The 19,238-nt window shown below is 36.8% G+C and overlaps 1 protein-coding gene across 4 annotated transcripts in view; it reads right to left on the reverse strand.

Annotated features, from left to right (window-relative positions):
• Window positions 1-19,238, reverse strand: part of SENP2 (SUMO1/sentrin/SMT3 specific peptidase 2) — a 30,249-nt gene continuing 11,011 nt past the window's right edge. For 2 of the 4 annotated variants that reach the window (XM_008573911.1, XM_008573914.1), the window contains 12 exons: window positions 18,123-18,291; window positions 16,240-16,343; window positions 14,574-14,668; window positions 13,957-14,008; window positions 13,201-13,264; window positions 11,375-11,551; window positions 9,902-10,033; window positions 8,440-8,643; window positions 7,363-7,442; window positions 5,126-5,210; window positions 3,357-3,452; window positions 1-1,298 (listed from right to left, as the gene is read on the reverse strand). In XM_008573911.1, coding sequence (XP_008572133.1) covers window positions 1,236-1,298; window positions 3,357-3,452; window positions 5,126-5,210; window positions 7,363-7,442; window positions 8,440-8,643; window positions 9,902-10,033; window positions 11,375-11,551; window positions 13,201-13,264; window positions 13,957-14,008; window positions 14,574-14,668; window positions 16,240-16,343; window positions 18,123-18,291 — 1,321 coding nt within the window. In that variant the 3' untranslated portion in view covers window positions 1-1,235. Of the gene's footprint in view, window positions 1,299-3,356; window positions 3,453-5,125; window positions 5,211-7,362; window positions 7,443-8,439; window positions 8,644-9,901; window positions 10,058-11,374; window positions 11,552-13,200; window positions 13,265-13,956; window positions 14,009-14,573; window positions 14,669-16,239; window positions 16,344-18,122; window positions 18,292-19,238 lie in introns of all 4 variants that reach the window. The other 2 variants (XM_008573912.1, XM_008573913.1) reach the window with 1 other exon arrangement.

Here is a 19,238-nt window from a genome sequence, read left to right on the forward strand (position 1 = left end):
TTTTCAGGTTCTGCCAGATGACCTTTTATTACATCAGAAAAGCAACACTAGGCACTAGATCTTGCAAAATATGTTCTGACCAACTCTAAACTTTCTGAAATCAAAAATGCATAACCACATCTGTAAGATTTTTAATGAACAAAAAAGTTAAATACAAACTTTCATATGCAAAATAGATTACTGTATAACTGACAACCTCAGAGCCAAGTACTAAATTTTCTTCCACAAATTTTAGTGGGGGTGGAGTGAGGGGATAATTTTAATGAATATAAAACTTAATTTTGCCTTAATATATAGAAGAAAAAAAACTTTGAGGAAAAATAGCTTTAAGTTGAATAGTATCTTCTGAAATAAACAGCTCAGGCCAGCCCTTACAATTCTGAGGTTTATACTCAACCAGATCTGGGATGAAAATAAAGATTTAGGGTTTACAGTTACTTCGAATCCAGTTTCAAGAGTAAGCCAAGTCACCTTATTTCCAGAAAGGGAAGTCTCTTTAAGATGACCACGACACTCTTCTGAAGACGCTTGGATAGCCAGAGTTCCTTGGCCACAGTTCCACTTTTCCATAACATTGTGCCAATGCTGTAGTGTCAAACTTCCTCTGAAAGGCAACCAGAGCCCTATACCACAGCATTTTCATTTCTCCCGGCATTTTCAAGCCTCAAAAAACAAAAACCCTCCAGCTTCAAGTTGGCAGTTACTGCTCCAGCATTAGAGAAGTTAATTAACATTTCCTCCTCCCCCAATGATTTCCCTCCTGGTCTTCAGCGGGGAGTGGCAGCTTAAGTAACATTCCTTTTAGAAATAAATATTCAAACAAGTAATTTAGAGTTAACTATAAAAGAGCAGCTGACAATGGCCACTGCCCATTATATTTGCAAATGAATGAGTGAACAATACACAGAAAAAAAATTCACAAAATAAATCCTGCATTTCCCACATTCATAGGGAAAAAAATCTTCAAAAAAAAAAGTAGTAATTAGCGTTTGTTCTTGTGTGGGTTGAATAGTCCAGGTCTCTGAGCAGGCACAGCCTTACAAACAGGGTTGCAAGCAGCCCTCTGCACCCCAAGTCAGGAGGAGGGTGCAGTGAGACCTTCACGCACTTTTGACAGCTCAGTACCTGTGAGAGAACAGAAGTGATGCAGGGACTTTTTAACCCACAATGCATGAGGTATATGGAAACATCTGTGAAAGAACCACCAGCAGCTAGAGGGACCAGGCAGGACATTCTCACAGCAACTGCTGATGAAGGATTTCCCACACCATCTTCTTCCGGAAGAGAGGCATCTGGTGCTGCAAAGAGTCACAAACAGCACACACATTATACATTAATGTGCACAGTGTCACAGCCTGCAGGTGTAATTGTGTAAATAAAGTAAGATGTCTATGTTCCTGTTGGGAAAATAGAATACTTTAGTCAGGTCTCTCGCCTCAGGCCTGGTTGGGGGTGGTTCAGTAAACAAATTGTGTGTGTGCTGGTGGAGTTGGTACGCATGCGCAGCACCACACGTTGCTGGTGTCTGCCTTGGGCTTCCACTCCGTGCAGCCATGCTTTCCAACCTACAGCTTCCAAGGACCTGTTTGCCGATTACCTAGCTCATAGACCTGCGTGTGAAGGGTCTGGTGACCCGGCCTGGTGAGGGATCTGGTGACCCAGCCTGGCGTGTCAGGGGCCTGGGGACCCAGCCTGGCGTGTGAAGGGTTTGTGACCCAGTCTGGACAACAAGCTTTAGGGGTCTGGGAGCTCCAGACCCAGCCCTAGCTCAACAATTGGCCCAGTTGGTGCAGGATTACAGGCAGGTAAAAGAGCCCGACAACTGGTGTAGTCGTGTAGCTTTACAATTGGCCACACTGGTAGGATTCCAACATTAGCAGAGCACCACAATTCTTTATGTAAGCCTTGACATTTTCACATCATGGCACATTCTTATAAAGCCATAAAAAAGGAGGTTTACAATGTTTATAATTATATGATATGTACTATAAGTATTTTTACATGTTAAGGAAAACCAAAGCAGGATGCAGAATTATACAGTATAGTACAGTACTAACTTCACAATAAAAACATGTACAAAAAATAGAAATATCCATGTGGTGGCACAATAGGTAACTTTTCTACTTATATGTATTTTCAAAACATTCTAAAATGAATATATTCTGCTTTTATATGAGAAAAATACAAACTTTACATAAAGAAAAAAACAAATCTATAAATTTCTTTCTGCTCTATCAAATGTTGTACATTGCCAATTATGTTCAAACAGCAACTTCCCCTTTGAAATCTCAAGATGTTATTAGGTTCAGAGAACAATTAACTCCTTGCTATTTAGCAAAGTCAAAGAATGATATTTTGCTTACTACATTATTCTGCTTTAACTCATAATCACTACATAGGCTGATTTTCAAAGCAGTAATAACACACAGACTCTAAAATTACCTGTAACTCAACTGTCCTTTTTTGATGAAATCTGAAGTTCACATTCTTGAGGGACTCCTAATTTGTCATTATAAATAGTTGGATATACCAATTTTCTATAAACTAATGATTTCCTACCTGGGCTGTAGGAAGGGGGCTAAAAAGTCTTAACACAAGATTCTTAAATTATTTTAAATAGTTCACAATATCTAGTAAAAAGTTACACATTTATTTTTAGTAAAACTGCTGAGACTAACCAATAAGTGCCTTTATTTTAAACTGGAGTTGTATTAATTCAGTATGGGAGCCTTAGTTACTTCATGTTGCTCAAAAGGTTGGAATGGGATTATCAGTCCTACTACTCAATAAATGCAGTTTGTTTGGTAGTCAACATCTATCAAAATAAGGTCTGTTGATGAAAAATATTTTGTAATGTGTGTTGTTCTCGGTTGTAAAAAGGTTGAGAATCCACTGTTAAAACATAAATTCTCAAGAGTTCCCAACATATTTGAGTTTCCACTCAAATGGAGAATGAAGAAAAGCCAGAACAGAAAGGAAACGCAGTATTATTCACAATTACACTCAGACCTGCAGCATAAGTTCTCACAAGGCCTGATTTTTCCCTTGCTGTTACAAATTCTGACATGCCTCCTTCTTTGACTAAAAATATCAGTAATATACAGGAACCAGTGTACACTGGGGTTCAGAGATATGCAAATTGTCCCATTGTTCACAAAGACTAAGATAAGCCTAAGAGCAAATGAAATGACAGATCCTAATGCTGCCAAGAGTAAGGCTATGCCCAAGGTTTACAGCAGTAATACTAGCAGCACAGCTACTACTACTGAGAGCTTAGTGTGCCTGGTGATGGCAAAGCACTTTGAGTTTATCTTGTTTAGTAACAATTAAGTGGAAGGAGAGGGGTCTTCACTCACCTGCGTAAATGTGATAGGTTTGTCCCTAGAAATATAATCTGCATATTTACAAGTAAACATTCCACAATCACTCCCATTCAACTGTTGAGGAATCTCCTAAAATTACAAAAAAAGAGAGGGGAGGAAGGGATAAAAAATCATCAAATACAACCTTCTTGGACTTTTTCTAAATACCACTGTGGATAAACAGTATTAAATTTTGGACTAGCCGGTTAGCTCACTTGGTTAGAGAACGGTGTTATAACACCAAGGCCATGGGTTCGGATCCCCATACTGGCCAGCCACCATAAATATTAAATCTAGCATTCTACACACTCACAGACACACACACAGACAATTAGTCTTATTCTATGTGGTACAAAACCCCTAACCATGACATGGAATATGTGACCCACAGAAAATGTTTCCAGAGGAAGGGAGAAAAAGCAAAGTGAGAGTTCCATCTCAGCTCTCATTCAAAGAAACTAAATTGAAAGGAGGTTTATTACCAAGAATAGGAATGCTAGTCAGAATTATTTCAGAAGAGTTTATACATTTTTTAAAAGGCTAAGTGTGGATCAGTTAGAAATTTAACTTCTCTTCACTAGCTAAGAAAATAAGACTACTACTTTGGAACCCCACAGCTTCAAGTGGGACAGAGAAAGAAGCTTCTAGATAGACTTTAACCAATTAGGATCTTGCCTTGATTGCTCAGTTCTGTCCTGAGGCAAAAACAGAACTTGCTGCAAGCAGAGCTAAGAGCATCATAAGCCAAAGATGATAGACTCCAAACCCACGTGAGGCAAGCTCACACATTCCCCAGGCCTGTGCTGCACCGCACTAATCTTGGCCAGCCCTTTGCACACTTTGGTGGTTAGTCATAAGGAGCACAAGATGGTAAGAGTATGGAGAGGCTGATTCCACCGCTGGAAAACACATTAGAGGACAATAGCTTGATTTTTATTCAAAGAAATGCAGGTGATTATTGTAAAAAAGAAGATTGTTTGAACACACACACCTCCCATACATACACGCAGGTACCTCACGCTTTTCTCCTGAGCCCAGAAATTCTCAGAGTGGACAGAACTACAGACTCCAATATACAAAGGAAGAGAATTTGTTTTATTTGTTACATTTCCCATACCAGAACATAGTATTCATCCTAACAGACTGTTATACCTGTGCTCTCTTCTGGATTCAAAGCTTAACCTTCGAATTATTCAATTTAATTAAAATGCTTTTGGATAAAGGTGGTTGAGCTATTATACATAGGTTAGGGCTAAAATTGAATTCATGTAGCTTACTTTAAAGGCAAGCCATCAGGATTCAAAAGAGGAGCATTTTCAAACTCTGAATAAGATGCATATCTGGCAAGACACAAACACATTCACAACCAGCATACTTGACTCCTGATGACCATGGCACGGGACCCTTAAGACCTAAATAAACAAATTCCCAGATAAATTTTGGATGAGAATTTTAAACTTTCATTAGAACTAATCAGGAAAAGTATCTAACTTGAATTCACTGGAGTTTTTACCCCCAATTCCTTGAGAGATGTGCTAGCATATAGTCAACATTTACATTTGGAACAAGAAGATCAAAGCTAAGCAAACATCTTGGTTAAATTAACTGCTAAAGATTTAGAAGCAGGTCATTCTTAAGATGTATGCTTTAGGAGAATGCATGCCCAAGGGAGTGAGTGAGAGGAGGAAGGAAGCCAAGACTGAATAATATGATACTGTTAGTAAATGTACCAAAGAATTCAAATATAGGTGATGATCACTTACATGTGGTTTCATGCTATACTGGGTCCACTCTAAAAGATTCAGGTCAATATTTCTTTTGGCCTTACTTTCATCCTGTAAATACTGACTAAAAAAAAAAATAAAGAAATAAATTGATGAATCATAACCATTATGGTTACAAAGGGCTTTTGTGATGTTTAATAGATGTGCTATTCTCAAATCCATATCCATTAGCTTTTTTTGACTTTTGGTTTTTTAATTTTGGGTTTCTTTTCTGCTTACAAAAATTGTGCATGCTTTTTTAAAAAAATTAAAACATATGAAATACTGTAAGAAGCAAAAGACCCCCATAATAACCATTCCAAAAGTAATATCTATTAACAGTACGCTGTATATTCTTCTAGTTTTCTACCCCACCCCATATACCCTATTTAAAAACATATACTTTATTCTATTTAAAAAGAACTTCATTTACGACTTGCTTTTCCTCACTTAAAAGTAGATATGAAACAAGACAACTGGCCTGGACTGTCTAAAAAAAAAAAGCCACTGCCATGAAAAACAAAAAGGGCAAGAAGACTATTCTAATTAAAGGAGACTAAGGAGACATCAGGAACATTCATAAGCCCTGATTGGCTCCTGGATGGGGGGGTAAGGGGAGACTATAAAAGATACCTGCAGAAATTAGAATATGGCCCATATATTACATACTGTTATTAATTTTCTTAAGTGATAATGACATTGTGGTTATGTAAGAAATTCTTCATATTCTTAGGAGATATATACTTAAGAGTGATTAATTTTATCCACATTTCCAGAAAGTTGTCAAGTTTAACAACCCAGACACCTCAGTTTTCATCCTAACCTGCATATAAGGTAAGCCAGTGTCAGACCAGGGTGTACACTCTCAATGGGAGCAGTATCGCCCCCAAGGGGATGAAAACTGGATCTCGGGAAGCAAAAAAAATCTTAGAATGGTTTCTAGCCCTCTAAAGCTAACTCAACTAACAAATCATTTCTTAGTATTATTTTCTCTTGTTATAGAGAAATTAAATTAATTAAAATTTTCTCCTGGGGGGGAAAGTGATAATAAGAAAAAAAAGTTGAGACAAACTGGACTAGGGGCATCAGGAAAGGGAGTGGGCCTCAGATACCCACAAGAATGGAACCTATCATACTGAAGAAAAAAGTATAAATGTAATAAAAGTACAGTTTTAATATATCCTGTTATAAGCAGCATATCAAATTATACTGTATAATACTAGTAAGAACATTCCCATGCATGTGATATGTATGTATGTGTATGTGCACACATATATGTATGTGTGCACAATTTACACACATCTTACACAGAAGGAAATACCACTTTATAAACAAAATGGTATATCTTATAATTTTAAAAAATTTCTTCTCGATCTTTTTTATTCAAGATACACAATCATAAATAAAAAGGACCTTTTACACTAAAACAATATTGAACTAATTATTGTTAACTTTTCTTCATAAGATTCACTTAACAAGTTCATTTATCCTTACTAAAAAGTTAAAAGTAGGAAACTGTATTTGCTTCCAGTGAGCAGAAAATGTTCAAAATAGACTCATCATACTGATATGCTTCCTCACTGTGGAATTCATGTCAACACTTTATGTAGCTAAGAAAGTGGCTATGCTTTAAAAACAGGTTTCTGGGCTGACCAGTTGGCTCAGATGGTTAAAGCACGTTATTATAACACCTAGGTCAAGGGTTTGGATCCCCTTACTGGCCAGCTGCCAAAAATAAAATTTAATTTAATAAGTAAAAGCAGGTTTCTAATAACTACTATCTGAAATAGTTGCCTACAAACCATATACTTTAAAAATTGCTCCTGGTTCTATGATATGAACCCAACTATCATGGAAAGCACAGAGATATATGTAGGCTTAAGAATTTAGAGGACTGATACTCCCCAGCTAACAGTTCTTTGGAACATTAAGAGTAATGTTTTCAATTCCAAAGAAATCTAATTCAAATCACAGGATTCTAATAAGAAATGTTTTACGTTAAACACATGACAAACTTGTTTTCAAGTTTGCTACTAAGCATGACTTCTCAGTTGAGATCAGACGTCGGTTATTTTTAAACAGAAAAATGGACTCAAGTTAAATCCTGAATAATCGGGAAGACAGCCTTAACTATACATTAGACTACCATCCACAGACATTCCTATGATTAAATAGAAGAAAGATCACCTAACAAGGGCATAAGGAGACAACAGTGAAGTTTTTCATTCTTTACTTACAGGAGAATCTCACAGATCCTGTGGCCTTTTTGTCCCATAGAATCCAGATATTTAAGACACTTTTTTCTTAGGTCTATCACCTAAAATGGAAAAATGCAACACACAGAAACGTCTTAAATATAACTGGAGTGAGAATTTTATTTCCAAGAAGAAAAGCATCTTTAAAAAAAAAATCAATACATGTACCAACATGAGTGAATTTCTAAGATGTATGTTTTCAGTTTAAAAAAAAGAAGGGAGTTACAAAATATCACAGAGGATATGAATTTAAAATTACACATTTCGGGCCGGCCCGGTGGTGCACTGCTACAGTGCACCGCTTGGGAAGCGCGGCAGGCGCTCCCGCCGAGGGTTCGGATCCCACATACAGACCGGTTCCCGCTCACTGGCTGAGCGAGGCGTGGGAGCAACACCGAGGGTTGCGATCCCGTTGCCGGTCCCGGTCCAGTACGGGCGCGACACTGAGGGTTGCGATCCGTTGCCGGACACGAAAAAAGACAAAAAGGAAAAAAAAAAAAAAAGTTACACATTTCTATTCCTAGAAACTTATTCACCAAAACATTAGTGTTCCTCTCAGAGTGATTTTTTTTTTTTTTTTTTTGGCTCTCTTCTTATACCTTTACTTTTCTTTTTTTCTTTTTTATTTTTTTTGTCCTTTTTGAGACCAGCCGCACCGCGCTCAGCCAGTGAGTGCTGTGAGCACACCAGTCATCCCTATATAGGATCCGCACCCGCAGCGGGAGCACTGCTGTGCTCCCAGTGCTGCACTCTCCCGAGTGCGCCACAGGCTCGGCCCTATACCTTTACTTTTCTATAATAAACCTGTACCATCTTGTAAACAAAACTAAAATACCCTTCTGTGTATTAAAACTCTTTCTTGTTAAAAATGAAAGCTCCTCAAGTATAGGGACTATGTCTTCTAGCTTTCTAAGCTGCTCAACTCAATAATTAAGAAGGGACTCTGCAGAGTATGCCTGTAACATATACTATCAGCCTTTCACTGGACAGAAATGGGTAACCTTCATTATTTAAAAAAAGTCTTTATCCAAATTCCAACAATAGACTCTCTCAACTCACCACCAGGCTCCAATGTACCTTCCGATGAATAGGCACCAGAATAAGTTCTTGTTCAAAGAGATTTACCCCTTTGGTCCATCTTTTCACTGCTTGATAACCCCCAGACTTTAATTTAGGATAGAAGAAAGTACTAAACACATGAAGTGCTGGATAGCCTTGCTTTTTATTTCTTTCCACCAGAAGATTCATGTAAAAATTAATGACCTGTAAAATATCAAGAGGGTAAAAGTTGGAACATGACAAGTATATTACTGAAACTAAACTTCTACCTGAGTTAGGAAGAATTAGAAGTTAAGGTACTAAAAAAAAGGGGGATAAAAGGACTGCTTATAGCAGAAGACAGGGGAAAAATGATCAGTGCAAAGTGGGAGGGATTAAGAAGGAAAGAAATATACTTTAAGCACTTAAGAAAGACACAAGAAACCCAAGGAGAAAGTCCACACAATAACGAAAAGGTGTATGTAACTGTATCACACAAAAGATATGCAGAAATATTAACAGGAGGTGAATTTTACTATATATAAATTATACCTTAATTTAAAAATATTAACTGTAAGAAAATACACCAAAATACTAGTATTTTGTCTATTTTTGAGTGGTGGCACTTTTTTTTTTTTTCCTTTTTGTCTTTTTTCGTGACCGGCAATGGGATCACAACCCTCGGTGTCGCGCCCACACCGCACTCAACCAGTGAGCGGACCGGTCTCTATATGGGATCTGAACCCTCGGCGGGAGTGCCGCCGCACTCCCAAGCACCGCACTCTACCGAGTGCGCCACCGGGCCGGCCCGAGTGGTGGCACTTTTGAAGAATAGAATTTTTATTTCACTTTTCCTGCATTTTCCAAATTTTCTCTAATAAACACATTTATAAATAAAACAAAACATTCTTGTTTTAAAAGAATGTGTTTATAGGTAACTAGTCATGGGGGAAGGAAGGCAAAGGGAGAAGACACAGGGACTGAGCAGTTACGGAAAAGACCTACTGAAAAATTGGCAAGAAGAACTAAGAGATAGCTTTTGCCAAATGTGTAAGGATATAAGACAAATTAGGCAAATTTTTGCAGTTATCACTCAAACAAAGTAAAGAAAAAACACAATATGTACATAGTGATCAATGTATCCCTTTATTACTGAAAATATAAAACAGCTCCTATAAGAATTCATATAAAATAAAGTATCACTTGCTGCTTCCTTCCATTCATCAGCTGCACCCAGGGTTTATAAAAACGTCATTGTAAACTAGTAAATGAAGTGGTGGATGCAACTAAGCACAGATGCAGAAGGGGGAAATACTGCTAATTAAAGGCAAGAAACAATCAGAATTAAGCATCCTTTAAGGTTTAAGAGTTTTTATTTTAAATAAAAGTTGCTTTACCAAACGGGTACAAATCACTTTGGCTACGGATTGTAAACAGTTAAACATAGTGATAGTCAAAAGGAGGGGGAGGGGGAACAACTTACTTCATCATTGAGCCAGTGATAATTCTTTAAGGTCTGGATATCTCCTCGAGTAATTCGCAATTTGAAAGCACTACTTAGGATCTCATCCTGTGGGCCATGGCCTAGGGCATTACTGATTTCCTTTTCCATGTCCTGAGTTAGAAAGTCCAGAGGTTGCTATTTTAATATAGAACTACTATCAGATATTGGAAGTCTGAGACTGAAAAAAGTTTTGCATCTCTGTAACACCTGACCCTTAAGAAAAATATACTATCAAAGACCTACTAAATTGCAGTATAAAAATATTTAAACTTACAACTACGAAGCAGTCTTACTAATGATTATAGCAAATACTGGTTCAATTATCAGCTTCTGGAGACAATAATTTAGTAATAATATTTACATGTAAAGTATGGTCTCAATTATCCCACTACCATTTATTGAGCACTATGAGCCAAGCATGATGCTTATGGGGAAGGTATTATCACCATTTTATAGAAAAGAAAACTGAAGCTCAGAGAATTTATTTTACATGCTCAAAATCATATAATTATTAAAAGGCAGAGCCAAGATTTCGACCCAGGTGTGTCTAACTTTCTAGACTTTACTCCCTTCATAATACTAAAATCCTAATTTACCTCCTAAACTTTTATTTTAAAACATCAAAATAAAATTAGGACATAAGAGGGATCATACTATCCATTTTTGACATAAAGAAAACAAGCCAAAAGGCAGAAACTGGGAAAACTGGCAGCAATCTGGCAACTGACTCCTTATAGAATAGATGGCTTCGTTATACTAAAGAACTGTGCAGATAAATGCATATTTAAGCTACAAAATTGAATCTATAAACCCAATAGAAATTATTTTCATCTGAATATTTTTACTACTGCTTTTCCCAACTGCACACAGTTTTGCTATTTTATGGATCTCTCTCAACCTATATGCCCAATATATGTTAAGTGCTCAAGAGATAGTCACTGAATAGAACTACCACCTACTAATACAACAATGGAGAGGAAGCCAAGATGTGAACGCACCTCAATTATAATTTTAACTACCTAAATTGCTTGTTTTCTGTAAGTTTTTATTATTTTCAAATGAAAATCAACGAAAGGGACATTTCAGTAAACTATAATCACTTGAAAAAACTGCAATGAACTTATTCCAAATGCCAAACCTATGCTATGTAACTCAACATGTTTGAAGGTTAGAAAAAGAATCTACAAAAGAATCCATTATATTCCAAGATATGTGATAATTATGTCTATTCACATTTGCTGAACATTAATCTGATGATCCCTTAGGCCACCTTCGTGGATCACTAATGATCAATGTAACCAAAGTGAATGAACAAACCTTGGGCCTGTTTTTTTTTCATTCATTTATCCCTAGACTGAAGAAAGTCCTCAAAACATAACATTCATTCAAGTTAGGATAACTGAAGTTACTTAAAAACATGACTCTTATTCTGATCAATATAAGAAATAATACCTCTGTAAGTTCAAGGAGATCATCCATTCTTCTGTCCCTGTCTTTGCCTAAGCAATTCTTTTCCTTTGTCTCAAGTATTGACATTTTCCTCCTGAGTAAGCCATTGCTTCCACTGCCCAGGCGGAGTCGGGCTGACACTTCTTCTGATAGATCAGGCTCCAGCTGGTGTCCCCTCCTCTGATCAAAAAAGTTTCTATATTCTACTGACATGTTTGATACTTACAAATATAAATACACACTATACATGAAATACAAAACAGTGCCATTAACAAGAGAGAAAAGTGAACTAGCAAATCTCCCAAATGAGTATAGCAGACTTATCATGTCTGTCTGTCCCTGTAAGGGGAAACAAAAAAAACTCCAGAGCTAAGGCTCACAGAACACCTCAATAATAAACCATGAAACCATGAAACCACTTTTCCTGAAGGTAGCAAGAAAAGTATTTTCAGTTCTCTTATCCCAATTAAAAATAATGTGGTTAAAAGACATTTTTGAAAGTTTCAAAAGGCAGAAACCATGACCTATAATGCCATCACTCAGAATAAACCACTGCTATCCTTATACTAAATTATCTTGTTCTACTTTATTTTTTTAAAGTAACTGTATATTATAGAAAAACACACAAAATATTAATGGATCACTTAATTGTTGTAAAATGAACACCTATATAACCACCATTCTGGTCAACAAATAGAATTCTGCCAGCACCTCAGAAACCCTGATAAGACCCTTCCCTATTATAACCCTATGTAACCCTTATACCAAATTTAAGTCATCTAGTAGGTTAGCTATTTTAAAATTAGGAAATTTATTTAGAAATAGAACTTTGGACTAGAACCACATTAGTACAACTACTCAGTACTCTTCAATCTAGCTAACAGCCAGGTCTACTAGTCCTCGGAAACCAGCAGCTGCTGGCTCTTCCCCAGGGTCCCAGAAAGCAGTCTGAGTTTAGCAAGGATGGAAGCAGGATGTAGTCCTTATCCAGGTTCCAGACACCCCCCACTCTGTCCTCTCTCAGGCTTAGTTCCCTTCTTCTTTTGGCTTTTTCTTCACAGGTGAATAATGATAAACACAGAAGGCTCCACTGTCAATTACTGGGAATAGGAAACATTAAAGAAGGGAAAGTTCTAACTTATGACTTAAGACCATGACTTAAGACTGTGACTTAGCCTTAAGACTAATTGTTATGAGGAGGTCTAGTGGGAGCACACAACCTTGACCAAACTGATACGAACAAAAAGCATTCCCCTAAACTTTTGTATTTCTATGTAACTAAAATGTGAAATGACCTAAAATTCAAGTTTGCACTTAATTTAGGAATATATTTATTTCAGAGTGGTTAGTAAAATACTTTGCCATTATTAAAAATATTGGCATTGCTATGGAGATCACAGGAACACTTCTTATTCCAATACTAATACATAAAATGTAAAATCCAATTAAGCATAAGATTGCTAATATTTTCAAGTAAATCTGAAACCATGACTCTGAAACCAAAGTCCTGAGCATTTCATATCTTTCCGAGAGATGTATGATTTTTTAAAAATTCTCCAAAAGAGCCATACAACACTGATAAGGGTTGTTGGGGAGGCATGTTGGTTTCTCTTATAAACAAAGGTAGCTACTGCATAGAGGTGAAAATCTAGCAACTCAGAAGGAAGCAAGAAATTGTATTCTTCAATGCTTGCTGCTTTTTTAAAAGAAAACAATAGAATTAGCAATCAAAGTAATATATACCATTTTTCTTATTTTTCATGGGTACCAAAACATAAGTCAGGTGAAAGAGTAAATAGATATACAATTTAACTAGGGTTTCTACTTACATTTTCATTTTCAAGTCTGATTCCAAATGTCTTCTCCGTATCAGAAAATTTCCCCTTTGAACACCTAAGAAAAAAATTAAGAGCAATTAACAGACTTCTGCTGGATGATTTTAACTTGGTTCATACTAGACTAGTTTTAGAATTAAGATTTAATAATTTGTTATCGAAAATTGCCTTGAATTTATATAGTCCTCTAAACCAGAGGTCAGGAAATTTTTCTGAAAAGGAGTAGACAGTAAATATTTTAGACTTTGCAGGTTTTACGGTCTCAGTCACATCTTCTCAACTCTACCACTGTAGTTTAAAAGCAGCCAAAGACAGTATGTATATTAATAAGCATGACTGTGTTCAAAAAAAACTTTATTTTACTCACAAAAATAGGCAGGTGGGCCAGATTTGGCCCATGAGCCATAGTTTACAAACTCTGCTATAAACTAACTATCATCCAAAATCCTAAAGCATGCAGAACTGCCTTCACTATTCCTATATTAGAGATACTAATCACTAGAGATGCTCACCCCACCACACTCCTAAGAAGCACCTGCTTCTCCCAACTCCTGATGCTTAGAAGGGGCACCCATCCCAAGCTAGGAGGGGTATGTGACACAAGAGCTACCTATCTACCCATATATGCTGACCAGCTACCAGAGCTAATGACAGTTCACTAATTCCTTAGACCTAGTTACTCATAAATATAACTTATAAAATAAGAAAATGTATATTAAAAGAAAACCTAGAATGAACTGAATCATGTACCTCTTTTCACTTCTCATTGGACATAGAAGTCCCCTTGTTTCAACAACTCTATCTGTGAGGATGATAAAGAAAAGATTAAATGTTTCCTTTACTAATCAATCATATAGATTGATCATCAGTTTCCAAAGCATCAAGATATTCATTTACATTGAAATGCTAAAATGAATTCCAAAGACACTAGCCACATTACAAACTAACTTGCCTAAAAATACATAAATCTCTTTGTTCTTTAAACATAATCTTTAATGTAAACTGTCTAATATCTGCTCATTTGGCAAGCTATAATTCAGTGTTATTTAGTGCACAGTTAGTGGAGAAATATAAGGAAATGAATACTAGATATATAAGTAAATTAATTTTATGCTTATAAAATATTTACTACTATATAGGAGCTAGAAATAATAATTGAGAGGCATTTTATGAATGTACTTCATCTTGAAACAGTTTTACTAAATAGATTTTTTATTGGGTAAGTCCCTGTCAATGCCTTATGGTGTGACAATGTTTTAAACCTTTGTATACCATCTTCACTTGTATGTCAATTTTCAACTTCATATGCACACTGTAATATGAACTAAGGTCAATATATCAAGACAGGGCTAAATCTGGGAACTCACATTGTTTTGGAACAAACTGAGTTGTTCTGACTCCGTGATTTTGCTCTTCCCCCCAGCCTTTGGTCTTTAATGGGTCCATCTGACTTCTTTGAGAACTTAAAAACACAAAAAGTGAGGAAGATCAAATACAAAAGGAAAGTCTGTCATAAATATTCATTACCTCTGTCCAGCAAGCTTCTGGATCCAAACAGGGGTAACTGATTACCCTGTAACATCAAATTACAACAGAGAGGAAGCAACACAGTACCATCTGGGACCAGGGTAAAAGGAGTCTAATTCTGATTCTAGTATTTCAGTCAAGTTAACTAACCTCCAGTTTCTCTACGTGTAAAACTGGATGTTCTCAATCCCCAGTGCTACACCATGACTGAAAAATCTCAGTGTGATAAAATTTAGATTAAAAGATGAAAAAATTTAAACAATGTATTTAAATGGATTCTAAAATAACACATTAAAAGATGAAACATAAAAAAGCCAAAGTCTGAAGATTTCACTGATATGACAAAGCCAATAGTTCATTAAGCATACTGTGCTTCCAACAGCAGCTAGTCAAAATGGAGAAAATATTAATATTCTGATTGACTACACTAAGAGAATTAAAAAAAGAAAGGTCAGAATCAAAGTTAAAATTCCCAAGTAATTTGTTATTTCTGCATTCAACAACCTATACAGGCTTGTGACTTTTTACCTTTGACTTTTTGTCACATAATTTCTGGATCTCTGTGCATTCTCATACCACTTGTTACAGTTATCAAGTGTACCTCAATCCTGAGCTCACGCATATTTTGTCTTCTTTTCACAGGCAAATATAAGGCCAGACATCACCTTCTGCCATTGTCATCTACTGGCTTAAATCATTAGAGTATTTAATTAACAAGGTACCTTGTAAGGAAAATTCTTATAATGTAGGTGGCTTTAACGTTTAATTCTTATAACACATTTTGTTTCTAAAGTTGAGGGTTTCCAATTGTGCTAAGATGCAACCAGTAAGATTCCTCAGAAACTCTGTGTGTTTCATGGGGTGGGAGTGAAGGGGAGGCAGCGGCAGGAGGAAGAAAAAAGACAGAAAGAGAAACTGGGAGGAGGTGAAGGAGAGAGAAAGGAAGGAAGGGAGGAGGGAGAAACAAAGAAGCAGAAAGACAAAAAGACAAAAACTGTGGGAAATGTGTGTGTTGGGAAGGTTGGAAAAACTCTCTGCTCCCTGAGTGCCCTACTTTAACCAGCGATCTACTTTTCCATATCAGAGTTTCAAGTAAGAGTTCATTTGAACAGGGAGGGAAGTCAGGGATAACTGGGGGGATATTTGGATGGGGGACATGGATATAATCACAATTTGTGGTAATGGGCATGCTGCCAGTATGGATCTGGCCATCACATCTTAGGCACAGTGGTGACAATTCGCTGTGTACTCAATGAATATTCATAACAAATAAAAAATAAAAAGAGTTCATTTGAACAAAGGACCTAAAGCTAATGGAAAATTCTATTTTATAATACCACTGCTGTATAATGTATAATGCATTAGTAGATAGAATGTCCAGACAAATTATAGGGCTGTCTCCGTGTTAACCTCTTTTTGCAATAAGGCCCTTCCCACAAATTCCCTCTCCAAAAAACAAGGAAAAAGATGTCTAACAAGGCATTAATCATTTTAGCTCATTTTTACCTGTGATGATTTGAAGTTACAGGAGGGACAGAGTTTCCATGACCACCTTCTTTAAGTCGCTCCAATAACCTTTGGTACCTCTCTCTCTCCTCTTTTTGAACACCCTAAATAAAAGGAAGAATGTTACATAAGTACTAGCACATTAAACCTCTAATTAAATAATAAACAGAGACTAAGAGGTCAAATGCAGCTCACAGATGTGTTTTACTGGCCAGCAGAGTGTTTTTAAAATTTCTTTGAATTAGTTACCAACTTTATAAATTTTTAAAAATCTAAAAATCTGTCCTCTTTTGAAAAACTGAATCAACAATCTGTAGCTTTGTTGGGCTACCCCCTTCAGATGGGCCATTTGCTCTCCAACACTTCACTCATTATGTTATCTGCTAGATCTGGATGGCATCTGAGTTTTTGACAGAACTGGATTAAACAGACTTGGGTTGACCACAAAAAATCATAGCAGAAATTATCCACTTACATAATCAGAATATGCAGCTTCCAAAATGGAACTGGTCTCACCATAATCAGCAATGGCCTCCTATGGCCATACCCACAGACACTTTCTCAGCCCTAGTGTTACTTGATCTCTCTTCAGCATCTCACCCTGCTGACCTTGCCTTGCCTTCCTGGATAACACGTTCTTATCATTCTTCTTCTCAGTCTCCACTGCAGATTAGTCTTTCTTCAGCCTGCCTGCTTTAAATGCTGACGGTTTTGCCCATTTCTTCTCACACTACATTCTTTCCCTGAATAATCTCCATAGCTCCTCTTATTTAAATAACATCAATATGCAGAAGATTCAGAAATGTGTCTCTAACCCTGCCTTCTTCTCAAAATTCCAACCTCCTACATCCAAGAGTCTACAAGAGAGGTCTTCTTGCTCGTGTCACAGGCATTTTAAATAATGTGCAAAACTGAAGTCATCATCTTCCCCCTCATAGGGTATCTTATCGGTGACATGTATTTATCCAATACCAAAGTCTGGGACTCAGGCTCTTCCCTCTACTTTATATCATACTTAATCAACAAATATATCCTTGATGGAACCCAAATAAGTATTTCTTTGATGAACTAAACCAAAGAAGTGGCTCAGAAAACCAAGTCTGATGAACTGAACTAGACTAAATTAAATAAGTAATTAGGAAAACCATCTAACAAAATGAAATAGCTGACAGTCCCGGGTAATGCCAGACACTGGAATAACTCTAAATTTTCCTGGGGGCCAGCCTGTGGCTCACTCAGGAGAGTGCGGTGCTGATAGCACCAGGGCCACGGGTTCGGATCCCATATAGGGATGGCCGGTTCGCTCACTGGGTGAGCGTGGTGCTGACAACACCAAGTCAAGGGTTGAGATCCCCTTACCGGTCATCTTTTTAAAAAAAAAAATAAGGGCCACGGGTTCGGATCCCATATAGGGATGGCCGGTTCGCTCACTGGGTGAGCGTGGTGCTGACAACACCAAGTCAAGGGTTGAGATCCCCTTACCGGTCATCTTTTTAAAAAAAAAAATAAATAAATAATAAATAAATAAATAAATAAATTTTCCTGGAATAAGTGAAACCTCAAGAGGGAACTGAAGAGAAGACTGTCTCTTCATCATGCTAAGTGCTGTGAAGAAGAAAAAAGCAGAGCTGCACACCATTTACTTCCCTTAGTCAGTTATTACAGTTTATAAAAGAAACAAGTTAGAATAATTCAGGTACCCCCCAAATAAAGATCAGAGGTTCAGATCCCTTACCTGTCAAAAACAAAACCAAAAACAAACCATTTGTATTATCTTTCAACTCTATTTTTCCATGAACTTTCTGAAGTACCCTTATATTGCTTATTCCTGAAAAAAATCCATAAAATATATTTTTTAAACAAATCAGGCTAAAATGGCTTACCTCCTCCACAGTACAACGGGGACGCCTCAGACCCTTGCCACCCTCTTCAGAAATCATCTCTGTTACAGCCTGTTCCTGAGGTTTCCACGTTAAGGAACTCTCTGGATTGCCTTTGCTGTGGCGACGGCCCCCTGGTCTTCTATTACAGCCTTCAGAGTTCAAAGTAAAACTAAAAGACAGAAAAGAAGAAAAAAGTATCACCAAACTGTTTAAATTGCTAAAATTCAAGCTCTGAGAACATCCTGTGATTAAGCTGTCCTACATTAAGCTTGATCCTGGCAAGAAAGACAACTATCATTTGCAAAAGTTAGATTTATCCCTAGAACATAGGGCACCCTAGCACTCCCCTATGGAATGTCTGTTTCTAGTCACTAAGGCTGCTACACAAAAGCCTCTGCCTTCTTCCTCATGCCCAATTTTCCAACCCTAACTCCAGATTTAGCTCCCCTATTGCACATACCCCCTCTAGTACTGCACTTTTCCTTTAGTCACTTGGCACTATTGGAATTAATTATTGGTGTGATTATTTGTTTAATGTCTGTACCCCACACTAAAGTTTAAATTCCATGAAAAGAGATTACATCCTTTCACCACTGTACCTTAATATGGGATCTAAGCCAAAAAGCACTCAATAAACACTTGCTGAATGTTAAATTAGTGAATGGTAAAGAAACTGAAGCCATGGAACCCCCACCCAGTCATTGTTGCTGTTGACAGAATTGCCTCTCCTGCCATCACCAATAAAGTGACAAACTAACATCAAGACCTTCCTGATGTGGTGCTCTAAAAACACCACTTATGTAGTATTTCTACAAAAAAATTACATAATCCAAAACAAAACATGAATAAACATCAGACAAAATTAAAATATCAATGCCATGAAAAACAAAGAAAGGCTGAGAAGTTGTTCAGGATTAAAGTAGATCAAAGAAACAAGAAAACTAAATGCAATACACTATCCTACACTGGATCCTAGACCAGAAAAAAAAAAAAAATAGCTACTGGAGAAATTTAAATAAAACCTGTAGATTACATAATAGTATTATGTCAATGTAAAGTTTTTAATTTTGGTAATCTTTTTTTTTTTTTTTTTTTTTTTTTTTTTTTTTTTTTTTT

The sequence above is a fragment of the Galeopterus variegatus genome, unplaced genomic scaffold, assembly GCF_000696425.1.
Source record: "Galeopterus variegatus unplaced genomic scaffold, G_variegatus-3.0.2 Scaffold971, whole genome shotgun sequence".
Classification (NCBI taxonomy): Eukaryota; Metazoa; Chordata; class Mammalia; order Dermoptera; family Cynocephalidae; genus Galeopterus; species Galeopterus variegatus.